Source organism: Ceratotherium simum, chromosome 4 (assembly GCF_057802395.1).
Source record: "Ceratotherium simum simum isolate JZ-2026a chromosome 4, ASM5780239v1, whole genome shotgun sequence".
In the NCBI taxonomy this organism is placed as follows: Eukaryota; Metazoa; Chordata; class Mammalia; order Perissodactyla; family Rhinocerotidae; genus Ceratotherium; species Ceratotherium simum.
The window spans coordinates 80,383,484-80,403,521 of record NC_141903.1 but is presented as its reverse complement, the minus strand read 5'-3'; the positions used below and the strand labels follow the sequence as shown (position 1 = coordinate 80,403,521).

At 33.0% G+C, this 20,038-nt stretch overlaps 1 protein-coding gene across 1 annotated transcript in view; it reads left to right on the top strand.

Moving 5' to 3' along the window:
* The window catches only part of RASA1 (RAS p21 protein activator 1), a 97,804-nt gene that overhangs the window by 36,761 nt on the left and 41,005 nt on the right, over window positions 1-20,038 (top strand). Inside the window, exons 2-7 of the mRNA XM_004420386.3 lie at window positions 5,562-5,714; window positions 6,729-6,864; window positions 7,501-7,571; window positions 10,817-10,934; window positions 14,329-14,360; window positions 18,376-18,428. Of these exons, the coding sequence (XP_004420443.1) occupies window positions 5,562-5,714; window positions 6,729-6,864; window positions 7,501-7,571; window positions 10,817-10,934; window positions 14,329-14,360; window positions 18,376-18,428 (563 nt within the window). The remainder of the gene's footprint in view (window positions 1-5,561; window positions 5,715-6,728; window positions 6,865-7,500; window positions 7,572-10,816; window positions 10,935-14,328; window positions 14,361-18,375; window positions 18,429-20,038) is intronic.

The window sequence follows — 20,038 nt, the reverse complement described above, 5'->3', positions numbered from 1 at the left end:
TACCTGTGGCAAAAGGAAATAAAGTTTCTGCTCTTGCTTTGTGCTAATTTGATCTGATATATAACTAAATACGTATATAAACACACACAGACACACACGCACACACACACACACTTGATATTTGCCTGAACACACAAACATACTCAAGATATCTAACATATACATATAAGTATTTCTTCTCAAGTTGAAGTGATATAGTTGGTCTAAGGGGTATTGTACATATAACGCTTAGTTTAGTGTTTGTTCAAGTTAATTTACTAGTGACCAAACTTTAATCTCTCTGCATAGTGATATGAAAGAAAAGACAGAGTAAAATGACTTAGTGTAAGGTATATTTTCTTTACTTTCCCCTTCACTTTAAAAAGTCAATTTCTTTTTCTTAACTGTCAGTTCAGACTGTATGACTGTGGGAACTATGTTTGTTAAAAGGAAATGTGGTGGCTTTAGGAGATTTATAGTAGTTTTAGCAAATTTATATGTATATGTCTTATCAGCCTGAAATAACCAATTTAATTTCAGAAAGGACAAGCATTGTAAGAAAGTCTAAATCTTTTGAAAGTTACAGAAGAACTTTAGAAGTGTGTGGTATGATCAGGCACACAGAGTCCTAAGTGATTCAGGTGACCAGAGATTTCTTTGCAGTTGGATTTCTGCATATATGTTTCTCTGTAAGGACTTTGATGCCTTCAGTGACATAACATAGTGGAAAGTAAAAGTGATCTGCTGGGAACTTCAATTTAGTTTCCTTTTCAGGAGAAGAAAGTCTGTTGATGGTAGCACTATTTTAATTGTTTTCTACTGTAGTAGGTAGTTTCCATTTAGGATTGTCAAGTTAGTTTTAAATAATTGTGTAGTTTGAATGAGGTGTCTGTCTGTATTCACACCAGATGGTTTTCTCATTGCCTGGAGTTCTGTATTATTCTTCCTGATCAGGAGAGACAGGCTAAAAAGTACAAAGGCACTTCTAAGGCACCTCAGAAGTGCTCCACCAATATACAGTATATGTTTATGAAAAAGTTCATGTGATTCCAAATTTAAAAATAAAAATGATTCCTGTAGCTTGTCCAACTTGTCTCTTTTATTGTTGACTTATTTAATGTATAGTTTTCACCTTGGATGTTATATTTTAGATAAACTGATTGTGTAGTTTCTAAGAAAATGAAATCAAGGGACTCCATATCTGCCTGTAAGATTTCTCAACAAAAAACTGTAAAGCTAGCTGAGAAAAATGTATTTACTTCTTAAATGACCTGCCATTTTCCCCCATCTTGGTGCCTGCAGCCCCAATCAATGTGTATGATCTGTAATGTCCAAAAAAGGAGTTTTGGGAAAAGAAATTTCCTCTTAAAATCAATGCTTTCGCAGAAACAGAGATTGGTTTCTCTTGTTCCCTTCCCAAAATTTGATGGAAGGTAAACAAGACTGGAAAATAGGGAGATAATTGGCACTTGGATGATCTAAAAATTAATCATCCATTATGCAACAGTCATAAAATTTGACATTTTCGTTGATGAAGTTGTAGTAATCAGTCCTGCAGTCTTTTATATGTATATTCATAATTTATATGTATATGTTTTTATTGTTAGTTCATTTAATAATATCAAGGCAGCCTTCTATGAGATAGGTACTGTTATTATATGCCTTTTATAGATGAGGAAACTGAGGCTCAGAAATTAAGTAATTTGCCTGCATTCGTACAGCCAGGTGGCAGAGCTAGGATCCCACACAAGCAGTGCCTCCCGAGTCTTTACTCTTAACTGTTAACTATATAGACTTACAGTACTTCTTCATTTTTATATTTTTTTGAAGGAGTTTAGGACAAATATTTAATTTATTCTGAGGTTGAAGTGGAGATAATTGTCCTTATTTTACAAGTCGTGGTAATGAGGTCAAAATGTAGAGACTTGACTATAGTTGTGGAGGTTTCTGGTAATTTGGCTTAGTCTCTTTTTAGTAAGTTTAGGAGGTGTCAGTGTAGCCATCCTTCTTTGAGCTCTGTCAGCCTAAATTGTTTTCATATTCTTTTCAGACATAGCTAGCAGTCCTCAAAGAGCAGAACTTGCTTAGTGTGCACATTGAAGAAGACTTTTTTTTTACAGTGGCAGGGAGTTTGGATTAGACTTCTGAAGTCTTTTCCAACGTTATGTTTTATGATTCGACACTTCTTTCATTCAGCAAATACTTTTCAAATTAGTATTGCTATGTGCCAGGTACTGTCTGTGAGTTATAACTGCCACAAATATAAGCAGAGTAAAAAATTTGACTTAGGTGATGGAGCCCATAGGTATTTGGTAATTTCATGTTACACTCAGAATATCCTCATACCCTAATACGACACTTCAGTTATTCTGTGTTCCTTTGAAGTATTCTAGATTCCAGTTGCATAAGATTTTTTTACTTATTTGAAAACAATCACCAGCAAAACTACCCTTAAAGAGATATAATAGGGCTGGCCCCGTGGCTTGGCGGTTGGGTGCACGTGCTTTGCTGCTGGCGGCCCGGGTTCGGATCCCGGGCGTGCAGCAACGCACCGCTTTTCCGGCCATGCTGGGGCCGCGTCCCACGTACAGCAACTAGAAGGATGTGAAACTATGATGTACAACTATCTACTGGGGCTTTGGGGGAAAAAATAAATAAATAAAATTATATATATATATAAAAAAAGAGATATAATAAGGCTTTGACTGTAAAGACTTAGAGAAATAGAGGGGATGATTAAATGTTTTCTTTCATTTCCTTGTAATGATGCTACCGTAACTATCTGTAGAAAGTGTAGCATTTTTGTTAAATTGAATCTTTTAGATGAAATATCCACTAGGGAAGGGTCTTTTCTAGGGAAGTGTCATATCTTTGGTATGGGAGTATGTTTTGACAAGGCATATTCCAAGTTATTTTTTATATAAAATGAATTATATTACAGATTTCAGAAAGTTAAGGTAGACAGCATTTTCTTTGCTGCTGTGGTTAAATAGAATACGTAATGATTCTCTATGAGAAATTGCCCCCTTTGAGACTCTGAATCTCCTGTTATGTGAAATTTTTTATGTTCATCAAAAAGATGATAGATTAAAAAGAGGTTGAGAGACATTGTTTTAGAGTAAACCCAAGGATTAGTGCTCAATGGATATAGAGCTTTACCTAGGTTCTGAATATCTGTGAAGTATTTGAATCAAATCTTGTCACATTGGATTTGTGATTTATTTAGAAAATATTTGTTTTAGCTGCATATCATGATGCTATATGCAATTTTAATAAAATTACTTTTACCTAGTATGATACTGATTTTTTTGATTTCCAAGTTTTTAAATGGGATAAAGATTGCATATGATGACAGTTTAATTGAAGAGCTTTTTATGCTTCAATAGTAACTTTAAAATATCTGTGCAGACACATTTAAAATATTCTTGTTACTATGATTCACCTTGATAATTTGGAGTGAAATAATAAAGATAATTCAAGAAAGCGAGTTTTGATTAATACCATTCAATTTTTTTCTAGAACAGCCAGAGACTTGTACAATGAAATGTTTTAACACTTTTTGAGGATCAAACTCAACAGCATATGTGCTCATAAGCCTATTGTTGGATAATTTAATTTCAATTTATAATCATAATCAAGAATTGACATGTTTTGCTTTATGTGTTTGAAGCTTATGAGCTTTTGACGTAAAGAGAATTAACTAATGTTCAAGAAACCAAGTTGTTTATTTAGATTAATGTCGCTCTCTTGAACTGAATACCTATTTTAATGCCAGGGTCTTACAGAAAGTACATAGCTGTAAAAAATAAAAATCACAAATATATCTTTTGTATATCAGTAAAGATCTTTAGTCGGGTATTTATTGTAAATTAGTAATCATAATGCCTCATGTACCTCTGTGTATCATCTCATGGTGAGTTCACAAGATGAAGGAGATTAAATAAAATCTTTTAATCCTGACATTTTGCATAAAACACAACAGAAATTTAACAAATATTAAGTACACAAAAATAGGGACTTTGCTTAAAATTGTTCTTAGTTTTGTCTTTGTTCGGTGTGTAAATCTGCTTTGTACGATAGCTCCACTACTTTAGGTAGTAAAGAATGTACCAGTTTCATATTCTAAGGATGTCCCATATACTTTCACAACTAAGTAAACTTTTAGCCTGGAATTTCAAAATTTTGTCCTGATTACGTATCATTAAATTTTAGCTCTTCAAGGAACTTTTAGTGATCGTTAGTCTAAACTTTTCCTTTTAGATAAAAAAACAGCTCTTGGGAGTTAAATTTACTTGTCAATAACCTCAAAGATAATGGTTGAACTGAAGACTAGAATTTTAGAGGAATTACAATTTACAATTATGTTTTTTGTATTAAGTTATAATGAAGCTCCATGATTAAGTTTTTCGTTATTTTATTTCAGTCTTAAGCACAGACTTCTGAATAATGGGTTGGTTTTTAGAAGAAAACTAAAAATAATTCTTTCGAGAAGTTTTAAGTTTTTTTTTTTTTTAACTAAACTAAGGAGTCAAGAATAGTAAGCTTTCATTACAGTAGGCTTGCAAAAATAGTTATAGTAGTATAATAGTTTTGACTATTGACTTAAGGCTAGATATTAAATATCAGTGTAAGATAAATGTTTATTGTTTTCCTCTGAGTGTTTCAAGATAGACTATAATTACCAAAGGATAAGATTGGATGATTAACATTAAAAGTGTAAAAATATTTCATAACAATTACTTTGTAGATTTGTTAGCATGACCATATGAAAATTCCAATCCATTTCTAAGCATGCCTCTGTTTGTACCAATCCTTGAGACTTTTATAGACATAGTTTGGTAGCATGAGTGATGCTACAGTTATAGCCAGTCATTTAAGGAGATCATCTGGTAGTATGGTAGGTAGACTATAGTTAGGTTGAGAGCAGGAAAGTTAAAGGGACAAAGGTATTATTTATTTCCCACGTGTTCGTTAAGTAAATTTGAGGAGTTGAGTTCAAATGTGTGGTTATGGAGTAGATCATCTTAAGACCAAAAGAAATAATCAGCTTCATGTTTAGGTAAGAAATTAGAACAGTAGCCTTTAGATAGTGTCATTCTGTTTTCCTGTTCCAGGGCACAAACACTAAAGTGGAATAAAGTTTTATTTTCTCACACGTACCATGTGCCATGTTATTTCAAGTCTTAATTCCTTAGTATACAGAGAGGCAGTGTATTAATCATTCATTTCCATTTGTCCATCTTACTCTTATTTTTCTAAGTAAGGATTTGATTGTAATAAGTGTTTGCATTTGAACAGATAGACAATGCTGGAGGTAGAGAGATGAGCAGAAATGGAAGAGGTTTGTATGTGAGATGATTAGGCCTGAGGTTATAGAACAAATGAAAAACTAAGTAAATGAATTTTTTTAACACATTGAGAAGTTAAAATAGTTGAGTTAAAATTGGCATAACTGGTTCAGAGTAAAACGTAAATGTTTGTTACATGTAGGTATTTAAAACCTCTAATAGTATGTTTTTCAACTACCAGTAGTAATTTTATGGTTGCTGTTTTATTCTAATCTCTTAATTTTTTTCCCTTAGGTGGTATCATGGAAAACTTGATAGAACCATAGCAGAAGAACGCCTCAGGCAGGCAGGGAAGTCTGGAAGTTACCTTATAAGAGAGAGTGATCGGAGGCCAGGGTCCTTTGTTCTTTCATTTCTTAGCCAGACAAATGTTGTCAACCATTTTAGGTAAGTAACATTATGAGGCTACGTAATATAGCTGTTTTGCTGTAGTATTCATAAACTTACCTGCTTTAGTAAAGGTGAATGACTCAGTGACATTTAAATAATGGAGAAAGAAATTTGTTTTCAGGTAAATGATTTAATCAGTGATTTAGAGTAGATATTATTGAATGTTTACGTTTTTGTTTAAAAACAATCTTATTATTAGTGTTTTACTGTGCTAATCCCAAATATAACTATCACTTTTAAAGTATAAAGAATTACAAAGAAACTTTGAGTGGTAAAGCAGAAATAAAGGAAGTGTATACTTATAGACTACGGAGTAACAGAAAATATAAGAAACAGTGTTTAAGAGTCAAAGTGTGTGCCCTTTAATTCATTTTACTTCACTGTTCTGAAACTCTTTGCAAACACTCATTTCAATTAAGTATGTAGATTTTCAAGTATAGGTATCAAAGTCTGCGCGTATACATATATTTATATATATTGTATTTGATTTCATTTTTATGGGAGACATTGAAAAAAAATCATCTAGTGCCTATAATGTTAACTGATAAAATGTTTGTATACCTTTGATTTTTAGATTTTAACATAAGCTTTAGGAATACTATCATATCAGATGTAGAATGTGAAATTATTATTATACTATGTGTAAATATTTCAAGAGATCTGTAAGCTACTTTTAGCCAGAGAAAACTTATTAAAATGCTGTTCAGTCTTAGATATAGAAAGTGGAAAGAGGTATCTGAGGATGGATTTACAAATATTTTAATGAATTATGTAATTGAGGTTTATAAGTCATATGTATTTCATATCAAATGCATACATATATATTTTTAAAAGAAATAATCTTAAGTAATTTATGTATGGTGAAGGTATTAATAAGTGGTATTTTAATAAGGGATGCAGTTAAAGGAAAAGAGTTTGAAAATTATGGTTTATAATTTCTATGGAAATCGGTCTTCAAAACTGGCTCTAAAGGTGTTTGTTTACACTTTATTTTTTTTCTTGTACCAATAGGATTATTGCTATGTGTGGAGATTACTACATTGGTGGAAGACGTTTTTCTTCACTATCAGACCTAATAGGTTATTACAGTCATGTTTCCTGTTTGCTTAAAGGAGAAAAATTGCTTTATCCAGTTGCACCGCCAGAGGCAAGTAAAACTTGGATAAAATATCTTTCAAAACTTCATTATTTTGCTTTACTAATGGGGTTAGCTCTTGTTCATTTTCTTGTGATGTTTTTTATAGTATAATTCAAGAAGTATTTGTTGTATTAAATTTTAATTCTGGTTGTAGTGTCAGAGCAAAACTGACTACTTCTTTAAAAAAAAAGAAAAAGTAATTTTTCTGTAATTTTGTATATAAGTTATTAGATTTTATATAATGCTGTATGGTGATAGCCTAACAGATATTTTTGAATGAATGAGGAGTAATTACTGATATCATAGTGCTAATGCTAAAGTTGTTGCAAGATTCTGAAATGCCTTCTACCTCATCAGAGAAAGGTTAATTTGTATGTTCTGTGTAGTTTATTTAAGATTAAATGATAACTCATATTACTTGGTAAATACGTTGGGTATTCTATTAAAAGAATTTCTAAAAAAAGAACAACAAAAACAAGACAAACATTTCTAGGTTTTGGGTGTTTAGCTCCTCATTAAAAAATAGTTTGAATAATCCTATGGAGTTTATAATGTGGATTTTTATTGGCTTTGTGTGGACATACCTGATTTGACTTTGACATAAAAGGTTATTTATATTTAGTATCTTTTTTTTATGGTTTCTAGCCAGTAGAAGATAGAAGGCGTGTTCGAGCCATTCTACCGTACACAAAAGTACCAGACACTGATGAAATAAGGTATTTTATAATATATTCTCATTTATAGGAATTTGAGACAGGCCTGTGAAAGATTTTGAAAACTTATTGCTCTTGGACTAGGAAGGTTTTGGAATTTGAGGAAATAGGATGCAGCAAGGTAAAAGTGCCTTTAATATTGAGTCCATTGTTCTGTACTCCTGTGTTGGCTTATCTGTCCAGACCGTGGCTTTGGATGAGTGGCCACTGTGAACATGACAGGACAAATATCTTAGCTTTTATTAGACTATCTCTAATAAGGAGAGTTCTGTTGTACTCTGTACTCCATTTTAACTTTTATTACTACATAACATTTATGCCTCAACTGTAAATGGTACTCAGATGATGATTAAACATCTATTATACATGATGGGTGAATAATTTTAAGTGTTATTAATGGTATAGAACTACAGAACATGATAATTTTTATTATTTTTATATAATTTGATTTATATATAATTTGTTTTAAGTGATCAATGCAAGATGTTACAAAATGACGCACGGGTAAAAGATCCAGTCAAAATGCAGGATAGACCAGTAGATGTTACTGGAATGGGTACAGAAAGTTCATTGATACATAGTTTTAGATTGCACATTACAACTGATGTTCAAGAAAGTACCCCTTGTTGAGTTTTTGGTGTAATATTATAGAATAGTTCTAATTATCTGAAGGGCTGTTAAAATGCTCATCTCTTTCACAACTACATATTTGTGTGAAGTCAGATTTTCTTCATCTGCTTTAAGCAAAAAAACGTATAGCAACAGATTGAATGTAGAAACAGATATGAGAATCTAGCAATTTTCATTTAAGCCAGACTTTGAGATTTGCAAAAATGTAAAACAATAATATTCTCACTAAACTTGTAAAAATTATAATTATTTTTCATATTCTTTATGTTATCACGTAATGGGGTATATTATTATTATTAATTATTTATTTTTTTTGGTGAGGAAGATTGGCCCTGTGCTAACATCTGTTGCCAGTCTTCCTCTTTTTGCTTGAGGGAGATTCTCGCTAACATCTGTGCCAATCGTCCTCTATTTTTTGTATGTGGGACGCCCCCACAGCATGGCTTGATGAGCAGTATGTAGGTCCGTGCCCGGATCTGAACCCGCAAATTCTGGGCTGCTGAAGTGAAGTGTGTGAACTAAACCACTACACCACTGGGCTGGCCCTATATTATTATTTTTAAGGGAATTAGTAAATATTTAAAAACGTTTATATTTTAAATTCTAAAATGGTAAATATCAATAGATAAGTTCCAAATAAATAAAAGCCTAATTTTAGGGTATCAGTTTTTAAGAGTGTAAAGGAGTCCTGAGAGACCCCCCCCCCAAAAAAATTGAGAACTACTGATCTAGGAAGATGAAAATTTAAACAAGAATTAGAATGTATAAATTTTAATTTGATGATATAAATATGTTTGAAGTTATGAGTCTTTTTGAAATTTGTATATACCTGTGAAGTTTTTTCTTTTAGGTAAAAACATCTGAAGATTAATGAGATTTAATAAAGCACTTGAACCTCTTTTGGGGAAAAATGCAAAACAATACTTAATGAATCTTATGATTATGTTATTTGTGCTAGTAAGCTTTTTATTTTGAATATTTTTGTTTTTTACACCAAAAGAATTAATGGTATAGCAACAATAACAGAAGTTGAAATTAAAAAAAAAAATCTCTTACAACTCCTTTTTTTTAAATTTTTTTGCTGAGGAAGGTTCACCCTGAGCTAACATCTGCTGCCAATCTTCCTCTTTTTTTGCTTGAAGAAGATTAGCCCTGAGCTAACATCTATGCCAGTCTTCCTCTATTTTGTATGTGGGTCACTGCCACAGTATGGCTAACAAGTGGTGTAGGTCCGTGCCTGGGATCTAAACATGTGAACTTGGAATGCTGAAGTGGAGCGCGCTGAACTTAACCATTCCACCACGGGGCCAGCCCCTTACAACTGCTTTTGACGAAGAAATGAAACTTAGTTGAAACGAAACATTTCTCATTTCTTTTTTACTTATTGTCCATATGTATTCCCTTTTTACTCACTCATATAATTATTTTCTTTAATGTATTTATTTAGGTAGTTAGTTCTAGAAAGGAATAATTTATTTGGTTAATTGGTCATGTCTGTTGCCATTCAGCTAGTGAAATATTGGTCACTGTTAACAAGGGTTGTAGAATCAAGATAGAATGCAGTAGTCTGCTTATTCAAATAGAGTGCAACTAAAGTGTTGAGTATGAGTTTTCTATTCTTGTACTTGTCCAAGAAACAGTGAGACTTTAGATATTCTAGAGAAAAACAATTAAAGTTTTCAAAAGTATGAGAAGAGATTTACTTAAAACTTTAGTCTATGAATATTAAAACTGAAAGGAAAATTGATAAAAAACAATATGACAGATATGGATATAGATGTAAGATCAGTGATAGCAACCAGTCAGTCTCAAAAGCTTAAGAGGCATTTCTTCAATCCTAAAAGGAAAAGTTCAAGGAATTACTGATGGTTTTATATTGATGACAACATCAACAACTTATTTCTCCTGTGATTGTGTGGAGATTAAAACCATCTAGATTCCAATGAAAAGAAGCTAGGTTGTGTATGCATCCCTCTACTCAAAAATTGGTAACAGAAAAAACATGCATGCATTCTCATAATATATTCCTTGGTACCACTTTCAGAGAAAGAATGCTCTATGTTGAATCATGAATGTCTGAGTGAATTAAATAAACCCTAATATTTTTTATGAGAAAAATATTAATTCTCATAAGCATCTGCATAATAAGGCTAATTGTGCTTATTTAAAATAAACTTTTTCTAAAGTATATCTTGGGCACGTGTAATGAATTAATTATATTTATTTTATGTTTATGATTTTATATCTAACCTACATCTGAAAAAGTAATAACATTGAAACTTAAATTTTTAAGTTCAGGTTTCTTGGAGTTATACCCCAAAACCTGTGATACATGTACAATTACTGTTTACAAAAATTCCAATTTGAATCTAACAATAATAGAGTGATGTAGATAGTGCAGGTACCATTATAAACCTATTTTACGTATGAGGAAATACGTGTCTTCAGAGTTTTACATGTAGATAATGCCAGAAACAGGACAAAAATCTAGAGTATTTGACTTTACTCCTTTGCATTTTCCAGTATCATATTATCTCTGTGTGTGGCACATGATTACTTAAATTTCCATGTTTAAAATTTTTATTTAATTTTAGTAACTTAATAATTGCTGTTTTCAGTTTCCTAAAAGGAGATATGTTCATTGTTCATAACGAATTAGAAGATGGATGGATGTGGGTTACAAATCTAAGAACAGATGAACAAGGCCTTATTGTTGAAGACTTAGTGGAAGAGGTGGTAAGTTTTGTTTTTTTCTTCTCACTCAGAATTCTAAATATTTTGTAAAATTTTGGAACTTGTCCATAATCAGGGAAATTAGCTATGAATACACTTATGAAAAACCTCAGTTTATAGGTACAAGAAATTTTCATCAAAATGAAAAGTTACTGTTTCAAAGCTAACAGTAAATGCTATTTATTTGTAAAGAACATAACCAAACTAGCATGTTTTAATCTGTAGCTGCCAATTTGCAGAAAATTTTTCTGAGTTTCTAAGAAGTAAAAATGTATTAACATCTGTGCATATCTGTATCCCTTTTCGTTTTCTTGGTCTTGCTCGTAAATGATGTTATGTCAAACTGATCATGGAATCTCAAATGGTTGTTGCACGTTTGCTTTCAAATTCCTTATCTCCCAAAATACATGTATAATTTTCTAGTAACCTTGGAAAAACCTAGTTATATTACACATATGTTATCACATGGTTCTACATTTTGAGTATTCCCCTTGTTTTCATTGTCATCACATAATCATTATCAGTCATCTTATCACACAGTATAAATAATGGTGTTCGTGCATTTTTAGATAGCAGGTCAGCCTTCAAGCAGCATTTGCATCACAGAGACAATACTCAGTATCACTGAAACATATCAAACATTATATTACCATTTTGGAATTCACCCTTCCTTTTCTGATTAGTTCAGCAGGATGGAATGGTTTTCTGTATCTTTTGCAACCCTCGGAGCTACTGTTTTTAAATTACGCCACGAACCTTGTAATAAGCTGAAACTTGTGCTCTGATTATTGTTCCAGGAGGACGGCAGTGGAGAATATTTTTTTTTTGCTATTAATTCTCTTGTCTGCCTATTCTGGCAGCCAGATCTTGATATATAGAAGTAAAACACACTGAAGAAGAGTGGGAGGAGTTGAGGAAACGGTATGATGCGTTCCATACGCATAGTCATGTAGTTCCTTAGTGGAAGAGCTGGGGTTAGAACTCCCAATTCCTGCATTGGTGTTCTGTATTCTGTAGTAGGAGAGAGATTTATTCCGTATAAGCAAGAACTGTTCATACTGAAGAATCCTACTATCTCTGTTGGTTGTACTACAAAATTGCTTAGTTAAAACGTTTATGTTGAATTTTCTTCTCCCTGCTGTAAACCCCTCCTGCCCCCCCGCCCCCCCTTTATTCTGATTATTTAAAGGAATTACGGTATAAATTGAACTTTCCTCAAGCTCTTGGAATTTTGGGTCAGATTTAACAAGGTAAACTTTAGTAGGGATAACTGAAAGTTATCCAATGAGTACAGAAAAAAAATTTAAGATAAGGAGACATGACCTAACACAGTACAAGGAGAGAAAATTAAAAAAGGGAACAAGTTAACAATTCAGTATGAGTAAACAAGGTGATGTGGCTGCTAAAAATAAATATAGTCATGCTTTGAATTAATAGTGGAATAGTTGCAAGTTAGAGTTATAAACAGTTTTTACCTCGGTATTTAGAATAATTTTCCTAATGATCTTCATTGGATCATAGTGATTCCTTGTAGCTTGGAAAGCCATTTGGAGATTGTTTAGATTTCAGGCATTTGGTTGGTGGTTGGATCTGAGGAGTTTCCCACTCTGAAATACTAATTACTATTCTTCAAGCACATTTATACTTTTATGTCTTAACTCTAGAGTGTAAGCTCTGTGAGGATTTTTGTCTCTGATTCAATGATGTATCCTAGATTAGCATCTGGCATTAGTAGGCATTCAGTAAATGTTTGTTGAATGAATGAATGTCTCGTGCCTGTACTTTTCCCTCTTCCTTGACACTCCTACCCTGCTAGACTACCTTGTAAAATTTGATTCGTCTTTGTTGGTTAAGCTCAGATGTCACCCCTTCTTTCACATAGGTTTTATGCCTTTCTTAGGCTAGATTGTTTCCTCTTGTGTTTCTGTAGCACCTTGTTAATTCTATATTCCATTACATTGTATAAAATTAATTTATTGTGTAAACCTCTTTTATAGAGATTAACTCCTTTTGGGTAATGATAATGCATTTTGTTTTTATGTAATTTTTTTGTGTGTATGTGTGAGGAAGATTAGCCCTGAGCTAACATCTGTTGCCAATTCTCCGCTTTTTTGCTGAGGAAAATTGGCCCTGGGCTAACATCCGTGCACGTCTTCCTCTACTTTTTATGGGACGCCACCACAGCATGGCTTGATGAGTGGTGCGCAGGTCCACACCCGGGATCCAAACCTACAAACCCTGGGCCGCCAAAGCGCAGCGCGTGCACTTAACCACTGTGCCGCTGGGCTGGCCCTATGTAATTTTTTTTAGCGTACTGCTTTGCAATATAGTAGGCATCCAGAGAATGTTTGATTTTAGTTTGGTTAGGTATTTGATGAGTGAGGACCAAATTGAGAGAAGTAAGTCCATGTATAGTTAGATCATTTTTCTATCCCTTCCTTCATTTTTCAGTGAAAACTTGGTGCCAGGTACGGTGCTGGGTATTACGACTACAGTTCAGTAGATATTCAGTGAAAATTATATGCCCAGCATTTTGCTAGTGGTTGTGGTGGTGGTGGGTGTTAACAAATGGCTAAGATCTTAAGATGCTTAAAGCTGCTGTAATGGAATGAATAACACTAGTGTATCTTAAATAATAGGAATATCAAGTAGAGTAAGGTAAAGTTTAAAAGATGATAAAAGAAGGATGATGCCTTTCTATTCAAAATAAAAGTTCCTATTTACGTTTCAGGGACTCAGTGTCTCCCTGAGGTGGTAGTATTTAAGATAGATCCTGCCTAGGTGGTTTAGGTTTTAACTAACAGGTAGGAAGCAGTGAGTGGAAAGGATATTCTAAGAACAAGCTACAGTGGTGGGAGAATGTAGATTAGGAAATAGGTAGTAATGTGTGACCATGGTATAGATACCTAAAGAGAATTGGTAGTATGAGACAGGAAATGTAGACTTCAGTCGTATGATAAAGGATTTTGGTTGTAAACTGAGGAATTTGTAGATAGTAGAGAGGTATTAAAGGTTTGTTTTTTGAAATTTGTTTTTGTTTGGTTTGGTGTTTCTTAACACAGGGCAAAGTTGCAGTTGAAACTGATGAATCCAGATTGGAGTGGTGGGGTGGGATGGGGCCCGGAGGTAGTTATACTAGATGGGCTGCTGTAATTGTTTAAGAAAAGGGAGGCACAGGGTCTGAGTGAGAGTAATCGCAGCAAAGAGAGAAGAGTAGTAGAGAGGGAGAGGGTTTGGAAAGACATTTCTTGAACAGAAACATCTTTTCTTGTATATTCATGAATAAATATGAAGGACAGGGTGGAGACACGTTTGAAGATATGATTTTTATTAATTTTAATAAAAATAGATTAATAGTTAATTATATAAGATATTGTCTTTATGTCTTCCCCTTTAGGGCCGGGAAGAAGATCCACATGAAGGCAAAATGTGAGTTTGTGTTAATTATTAAAAGGAAAAAAATATATTGTAAATCTACTAATTGGAAAACTTTGGCCAAAAAATAATTTAAAAGAAAATTGATGCTTTTGGGGCTGACTTAAATTTTTTTTTTTATTTGGCTCAGGAACTGATGTCTAGATATTTTCTTAAGGACCTAGTGATAAAGTCTTATTTTTAAACAATGAAGGAGACTTATAACTGTATACAACTCTTATATCACCAAACTAAAGACTTTTTGATAAACATTACATTAATAACATGAATGTCACAATTGCTCACATTTTTCTTTATTTTTTTATTGATTTATTCATCATATTTCTTGTTTTCATTGCTACGTCTTTTATTTATTTTATGATTCAGTTTTTTGTTTTTTTTAGTCCCAGAACTTTTCCCTAAGATCATGGTTCTTTACCATATTAATAAGATTCTGCAAGGACTTTCTTTTCCTAATCTTTTCAGGGTGATTTTAAGATAAGAGCCCATTCAAAGACCAGGTGTTACTACACCTACTACTTGCTACATTCTTCTCTTATATTCCAGAAGTTATTAGCTATAACCAATAACTTCTTACGGGAAATCACTCCATGTGGTATTTCAGCTTTGGTCTAATTTTATTATGGTTCTGGAAGATCTTTTTTAGTGTCATTTTCATCCCTCTTGACATTTATTTGTATATAAGTTTTATTTTACAGACCTTAACTCTTAATCCCAATTCTATTTTACTCATATTTTAATAGACTGTTCACCTTCTAATATCTTTTCAGTGGAACATTTTTTTCTTACCATCCTGTCCGCATTTATGGATGGAATTTGTCTTACCTCTCAAGTGTTTTCTTATTCTTTGTTCTGACCATTAGAACATAAAAACGTTAAACTGAATACTCCACTTTCAGTCACCTTATTTAGTTCCCCACCCTTCCTTAAGTGGAACATATGAGTTATTTTCTGAGTTCATTTTCCTTATTGTTCTGTGTAGCTGCAAAATAGGCTCCATCAGTGAGACTGTGCCTTGTTAATGGTGTTAGTTTGAAGTCTCCTCACTACCTATGTCAGGAGTTACAAATTCTAATTAATGCTTGGATGTGGCATAGAGATAATGTAAGCAAGGGAAGTGGGTCAGTTGTGTATGTTCCCATTTTTCTCAAATTACAATAATCTTGATCTTTCTTATTTTCCTTCTTTGATAGAGACCAAGGTACATGGAACTATTTCCTTACTGTAAGAAAACAACACTGCAAACGTGGGATTAAATGGCAGCTAACATTCTCTCTTTGTATTAGGGAAGACTGTAGGAAGTTGAAAACTAGAAAGTGTTTGCCTGCAGTAAGGTGACTGCCCTGTCTAATTGATATGTGCAAGAATGGGAGTATAGTGTTCTGAAATCCTCCTGATTTTCAAGAGAAGCTAGAAATCTACATTTTTATCCCTATTTAAAATAATATCATAGATTTATTTTAAAAAGAAAAGAAAAAAGTGTAAGTCAAATGCCAGTAAATATTTAAAGCTACATCCAGTTTTCTCGTAGTGTAAAGTATAAATTCCACTTTCACTGGGAAATCTTTTTTATTTAATATCATTGTGATTGTTCCATTTTCTAAACTTTATAATTTTCTACTCATTTGATATTTAGCATAAGCTAAATTTGCATTGTCGGTTTATTTTATGTATTTGTCAGCTCTCTCTAATTTCTTAAGGTGGAGACTGGCAGTGAAGTGTCCTCAGTAACATCCATGAGTGCCCTTTGAGACTAAATAGTTGGTATAACTACAGTTGTGTTTCTTTCCAGCTCCGCTTTTCCGTGATCTAGGTACCAAGTCCTGATAATTTTATCTTCTAAAAAATTTCTTGAACGTGTGCCTTCTTCTCAATCTTAAGCAACCGTATTCCAGTTCAGGCCGTTTTCATTTCTTACCGGGACTGGATGTAGCAGTAATCTCCAAGTTGGTCTTCCTTGATGCTTTAGTCTCCTCAAATCCGTTCTTCCAGTAGCCAGAATAATCTACCTAAAATGAGCATCGCTTTTTCACTTAAAATTCTTAAGTGGTTCTCTACCATATTTACCTTAGTGAGCCTAAAAAGATCTTCTGATTGAGCTCTTATGACCTTTACTAGTCCTATCTCTTGTCATTTCTAGTTTTTATCCTTTACTCTCCAGTTTGTAGATCTTCAAATGCATAATACTGTTTTTATCATTTGCTCAAGCTACTTCCTAGGCCAATATTCCCCTCCACTGTATTTCATTAATTCCTGTTCTTACTTAAAGACTTAACTCATTTATCACTCTTCCCAAGAAATCTTCCTTTATCTTCTCCCTGACACACTCTACAGAATTGGTGCCCTTCTCTGCTATTTCAAAAATACCCTCAGTGCATGCCTATCACTGCACTTTATTATATTTTCTACATTGTTTTTATAGTTATATATATTTGTGTCCCTTTTTCTTATTGGATGGGGACTTCCTAAGAGTAGAGACTCATTTCTATCATTGGTACAAACCATGAACTTGAAATATATACATTTTACACATAGGTAATAAATGTCTGAATGAGGAAACTCAGATTTAATCCTTTCAGAAAACGATGTTGCCAATTTGTTCTCTAATCCCCATTTGTTGCCCCCCTTCTTTGAATTTCCCTTTTTTCCTTCATTCTAGCTATAAAAATATACAATTGGCCTTCACGGTCCTCTAATCAACTCTCCCCGGAATACAGAAACTGTGTTCCAGCGTTTGTCGTGAATGGTCATAGTTTAGACTGCACTTGAATGCAGTGTGGACCCTCACTGCCTTCTGGGGCAGCCTGGCTCGTCCGGTTGTCGTGTACGTGCTTTATATTATTCACAGTGTGCACTGGGAGCCCCGGGAAGTCTGAATTAGCGAGTTAATGCTTAGAATAGAGTTAAGGAGAGAATAAAAGTTTGACATTTCATTCATATGAAACGGTAAAAATTCAGTTATATTTTGTACTTTGACCAGTAGTAGTGTGGATAATTTAAAACAATGTGAACAGCCTCCACACCTGTAACATTGGATTTTAGAGCACTTATATGTTTTAGTCTTGTGGTATTTGGCTTTCCAACTTGTTCTTTAAGCCACTGTTAAAAATAGTTGAAGACCCTATTAATATATGGCAGAGTGGTAGAGAGGTGATCTGGAGTTGTCAGCTTGGTGTTAACATGTGTTAATCAGCAAGATAGATAATAGTCCTTTAGTCAATGAGAGGAGATTTTAAGTAACTTAATTACTAGTAATTAATTTTTTAAGACAGATATGTCATTTTATTTTAAGGTAAAATTTAAATAGTTATTGTATGCAGTAGATCTTGACTGTAATGCCATTTATAATTCTAAAGGCTTATTTTAAGTATACAGAACGTAAAATACTCTGGCATTCTCATGTGATAGGCCATAAGCTCATATAGAGTTAGGAATACTAAGTCATTCTGTTCTTTCAGTTCTTGGTGTTGGTATCTACTCTTTCTCATCACTCAATCTTATTTTCTGACTTTCAGTAAAGTATGAATCAGCCATGTTGATTTTATTTGAAGAGAGAACTTATCACATATTATAGGGAAATTTACTTTGAGAGAAATATGAGAAAAATTAATTCACTAATTGTTTTTTCTGGGCAGTTCCATAGTGGGCTCTACTTGTACCACTCCTCTCTCCCAATAAAAGGAAGAGAACGCTAGCTGTGATGTGGGCATAGAATAGTGTGTCATCATCAGAATTAAAATCACTGCTGTTTTTATACTGATAATTAATATGGAAATTGTAGCTCATACTAGATTGTTGTTAATTTTTCCAAATTTTGTTGAAATTGTGTATGTTTACACAGTATAGTAACATAAATGTAAAAGGAATGAGATAATTTGATCCATTGCATTGCATTTATTTCATTATGTCAGTTTGAATTAAACTTACTATATTTTATTGGTTGTTTAGTTTTGATCCTATAACAGCAAAAAAGACTTGATTTACATATTTAATTTGTTCTCTTTTTAAGATGGTTCCACGGGAAAATTTCCAAACAAGAAGCTTATAATTTACTAATGACAGGTACTTGTATATTTACTTGCCTTTTCTAATGTCTTTATTTAAAAAGAATAAAAAAAGAACCAGTCATTTATCGTGTATTTTGCATTTAGCGTTGATTTGGTATTTATGCATATTGTAATTTCTTGCCCAGTGCAGAGAAACTGGTGTTTTTGTTTTTTGGTATTTTTTATTTGAAAACACACATACAGTATAAAATTCATTGAAGTGTGCTTTCCTTCTGCCCCAGACCCCTCTCCTCTTCCCCCGAAGCAGCACCAGATGAGAATTTTTTTCCTGTATTTCTAAAAGTTTCCTGTGTCTGTGTGTATCTCGCTTCCTCAGCTCTCCACACACACACGCTCACTGGAACATGCAATACACATTTTTCATGTTAGGATATATTTTGGAAGATCATTCCATATCTGCATATATAAATTTTCATTCTTCTTCTTAATTCCCTAAGCTTTCCATTGTATAGATACCATAATTTATCATCAGCCTCCTATAGAGGAATGTTTTCATTGTTTTGCTGTTCAGCTGCAGCAGATGTTCTTGCATTTATCTTTGTGCGCTTGTGAATTATAAAATTGGGACTTATTTAACATACATTAATTTTAACATTTCCCAAAACTTTGTGGTTATAGAGATATGCAAAGTAAAAATTGATTTGTATGATGGGTTTATTATTTAAAACAAAAAGCATCCCGTCATCATTTATCCTAACTAAATATTTAAGACTGAATTAATTTAACTACCAAATATGTCTTCAGTAAACCATACATTGTAAGGATTTGAGACAAGTTTAAGCCATAATATGTGATTTCAAAGTCTTAGTTCTTTAAAAACAACCAGAGTTCGATAGTTTCTGTATATGGTGAATAAACTATTGCTTATTAACGATGTTATCTGAGTTACTGTCTTAAGCCATAAGGCACTGCATTTTAATGTAAGTAATACTTTGCTCTTCTGAAGATTTGAGGCAGTTTTAGAAATGTTCAATTTTATCGTGAGGAGAGGTAGGTTAAAAATGAAGAACATGATAATGCTATATGGTAATAATAATGATCAAATGCTCAACCAAAATGACGTGCACTCAGCTTTCAAAGTGGGACCAAAATATCTGTCTTAGTGAATTTGCTGAATTTTGAATATAGGTTTATATTTTTAAACTTGCACTACCAAATACTTGAGGCACTGACTCTTGTTTTAGGCAAATAAAGTTGAAAAGGAAAATTTCCTTACATTAGTTTTTATTTTCTTTGGGTCATGTGCTCTTTTAACAATCTGGTGATTTTCTCCCCTGAAAAGTACACATAGGCACTTGTATGCACAATTTTGCAGTAATTCCTGTTCTTTGTATTGAACATGAAATTACTTGATAGTAAGTGCCTTGGCTAGATGATTGGAACTATTAGTAATTTACATAAAAGTTACATCTGATACTCTGTGTTCATTGTGCTTTCCTAAACGCAATCAAGCTCTGATCTTTTCTGTGTCTTTTAGGACTTAGAGAAAAGGCAAACCATCTTAGTGTTAAGAGTCACTGCCAGTTGAAGATATCAAAAAGATTTCTCTAAAATTAATATGAAAATATTTAACATGATAATTTGCTGCTACATGACTTTTCAGGA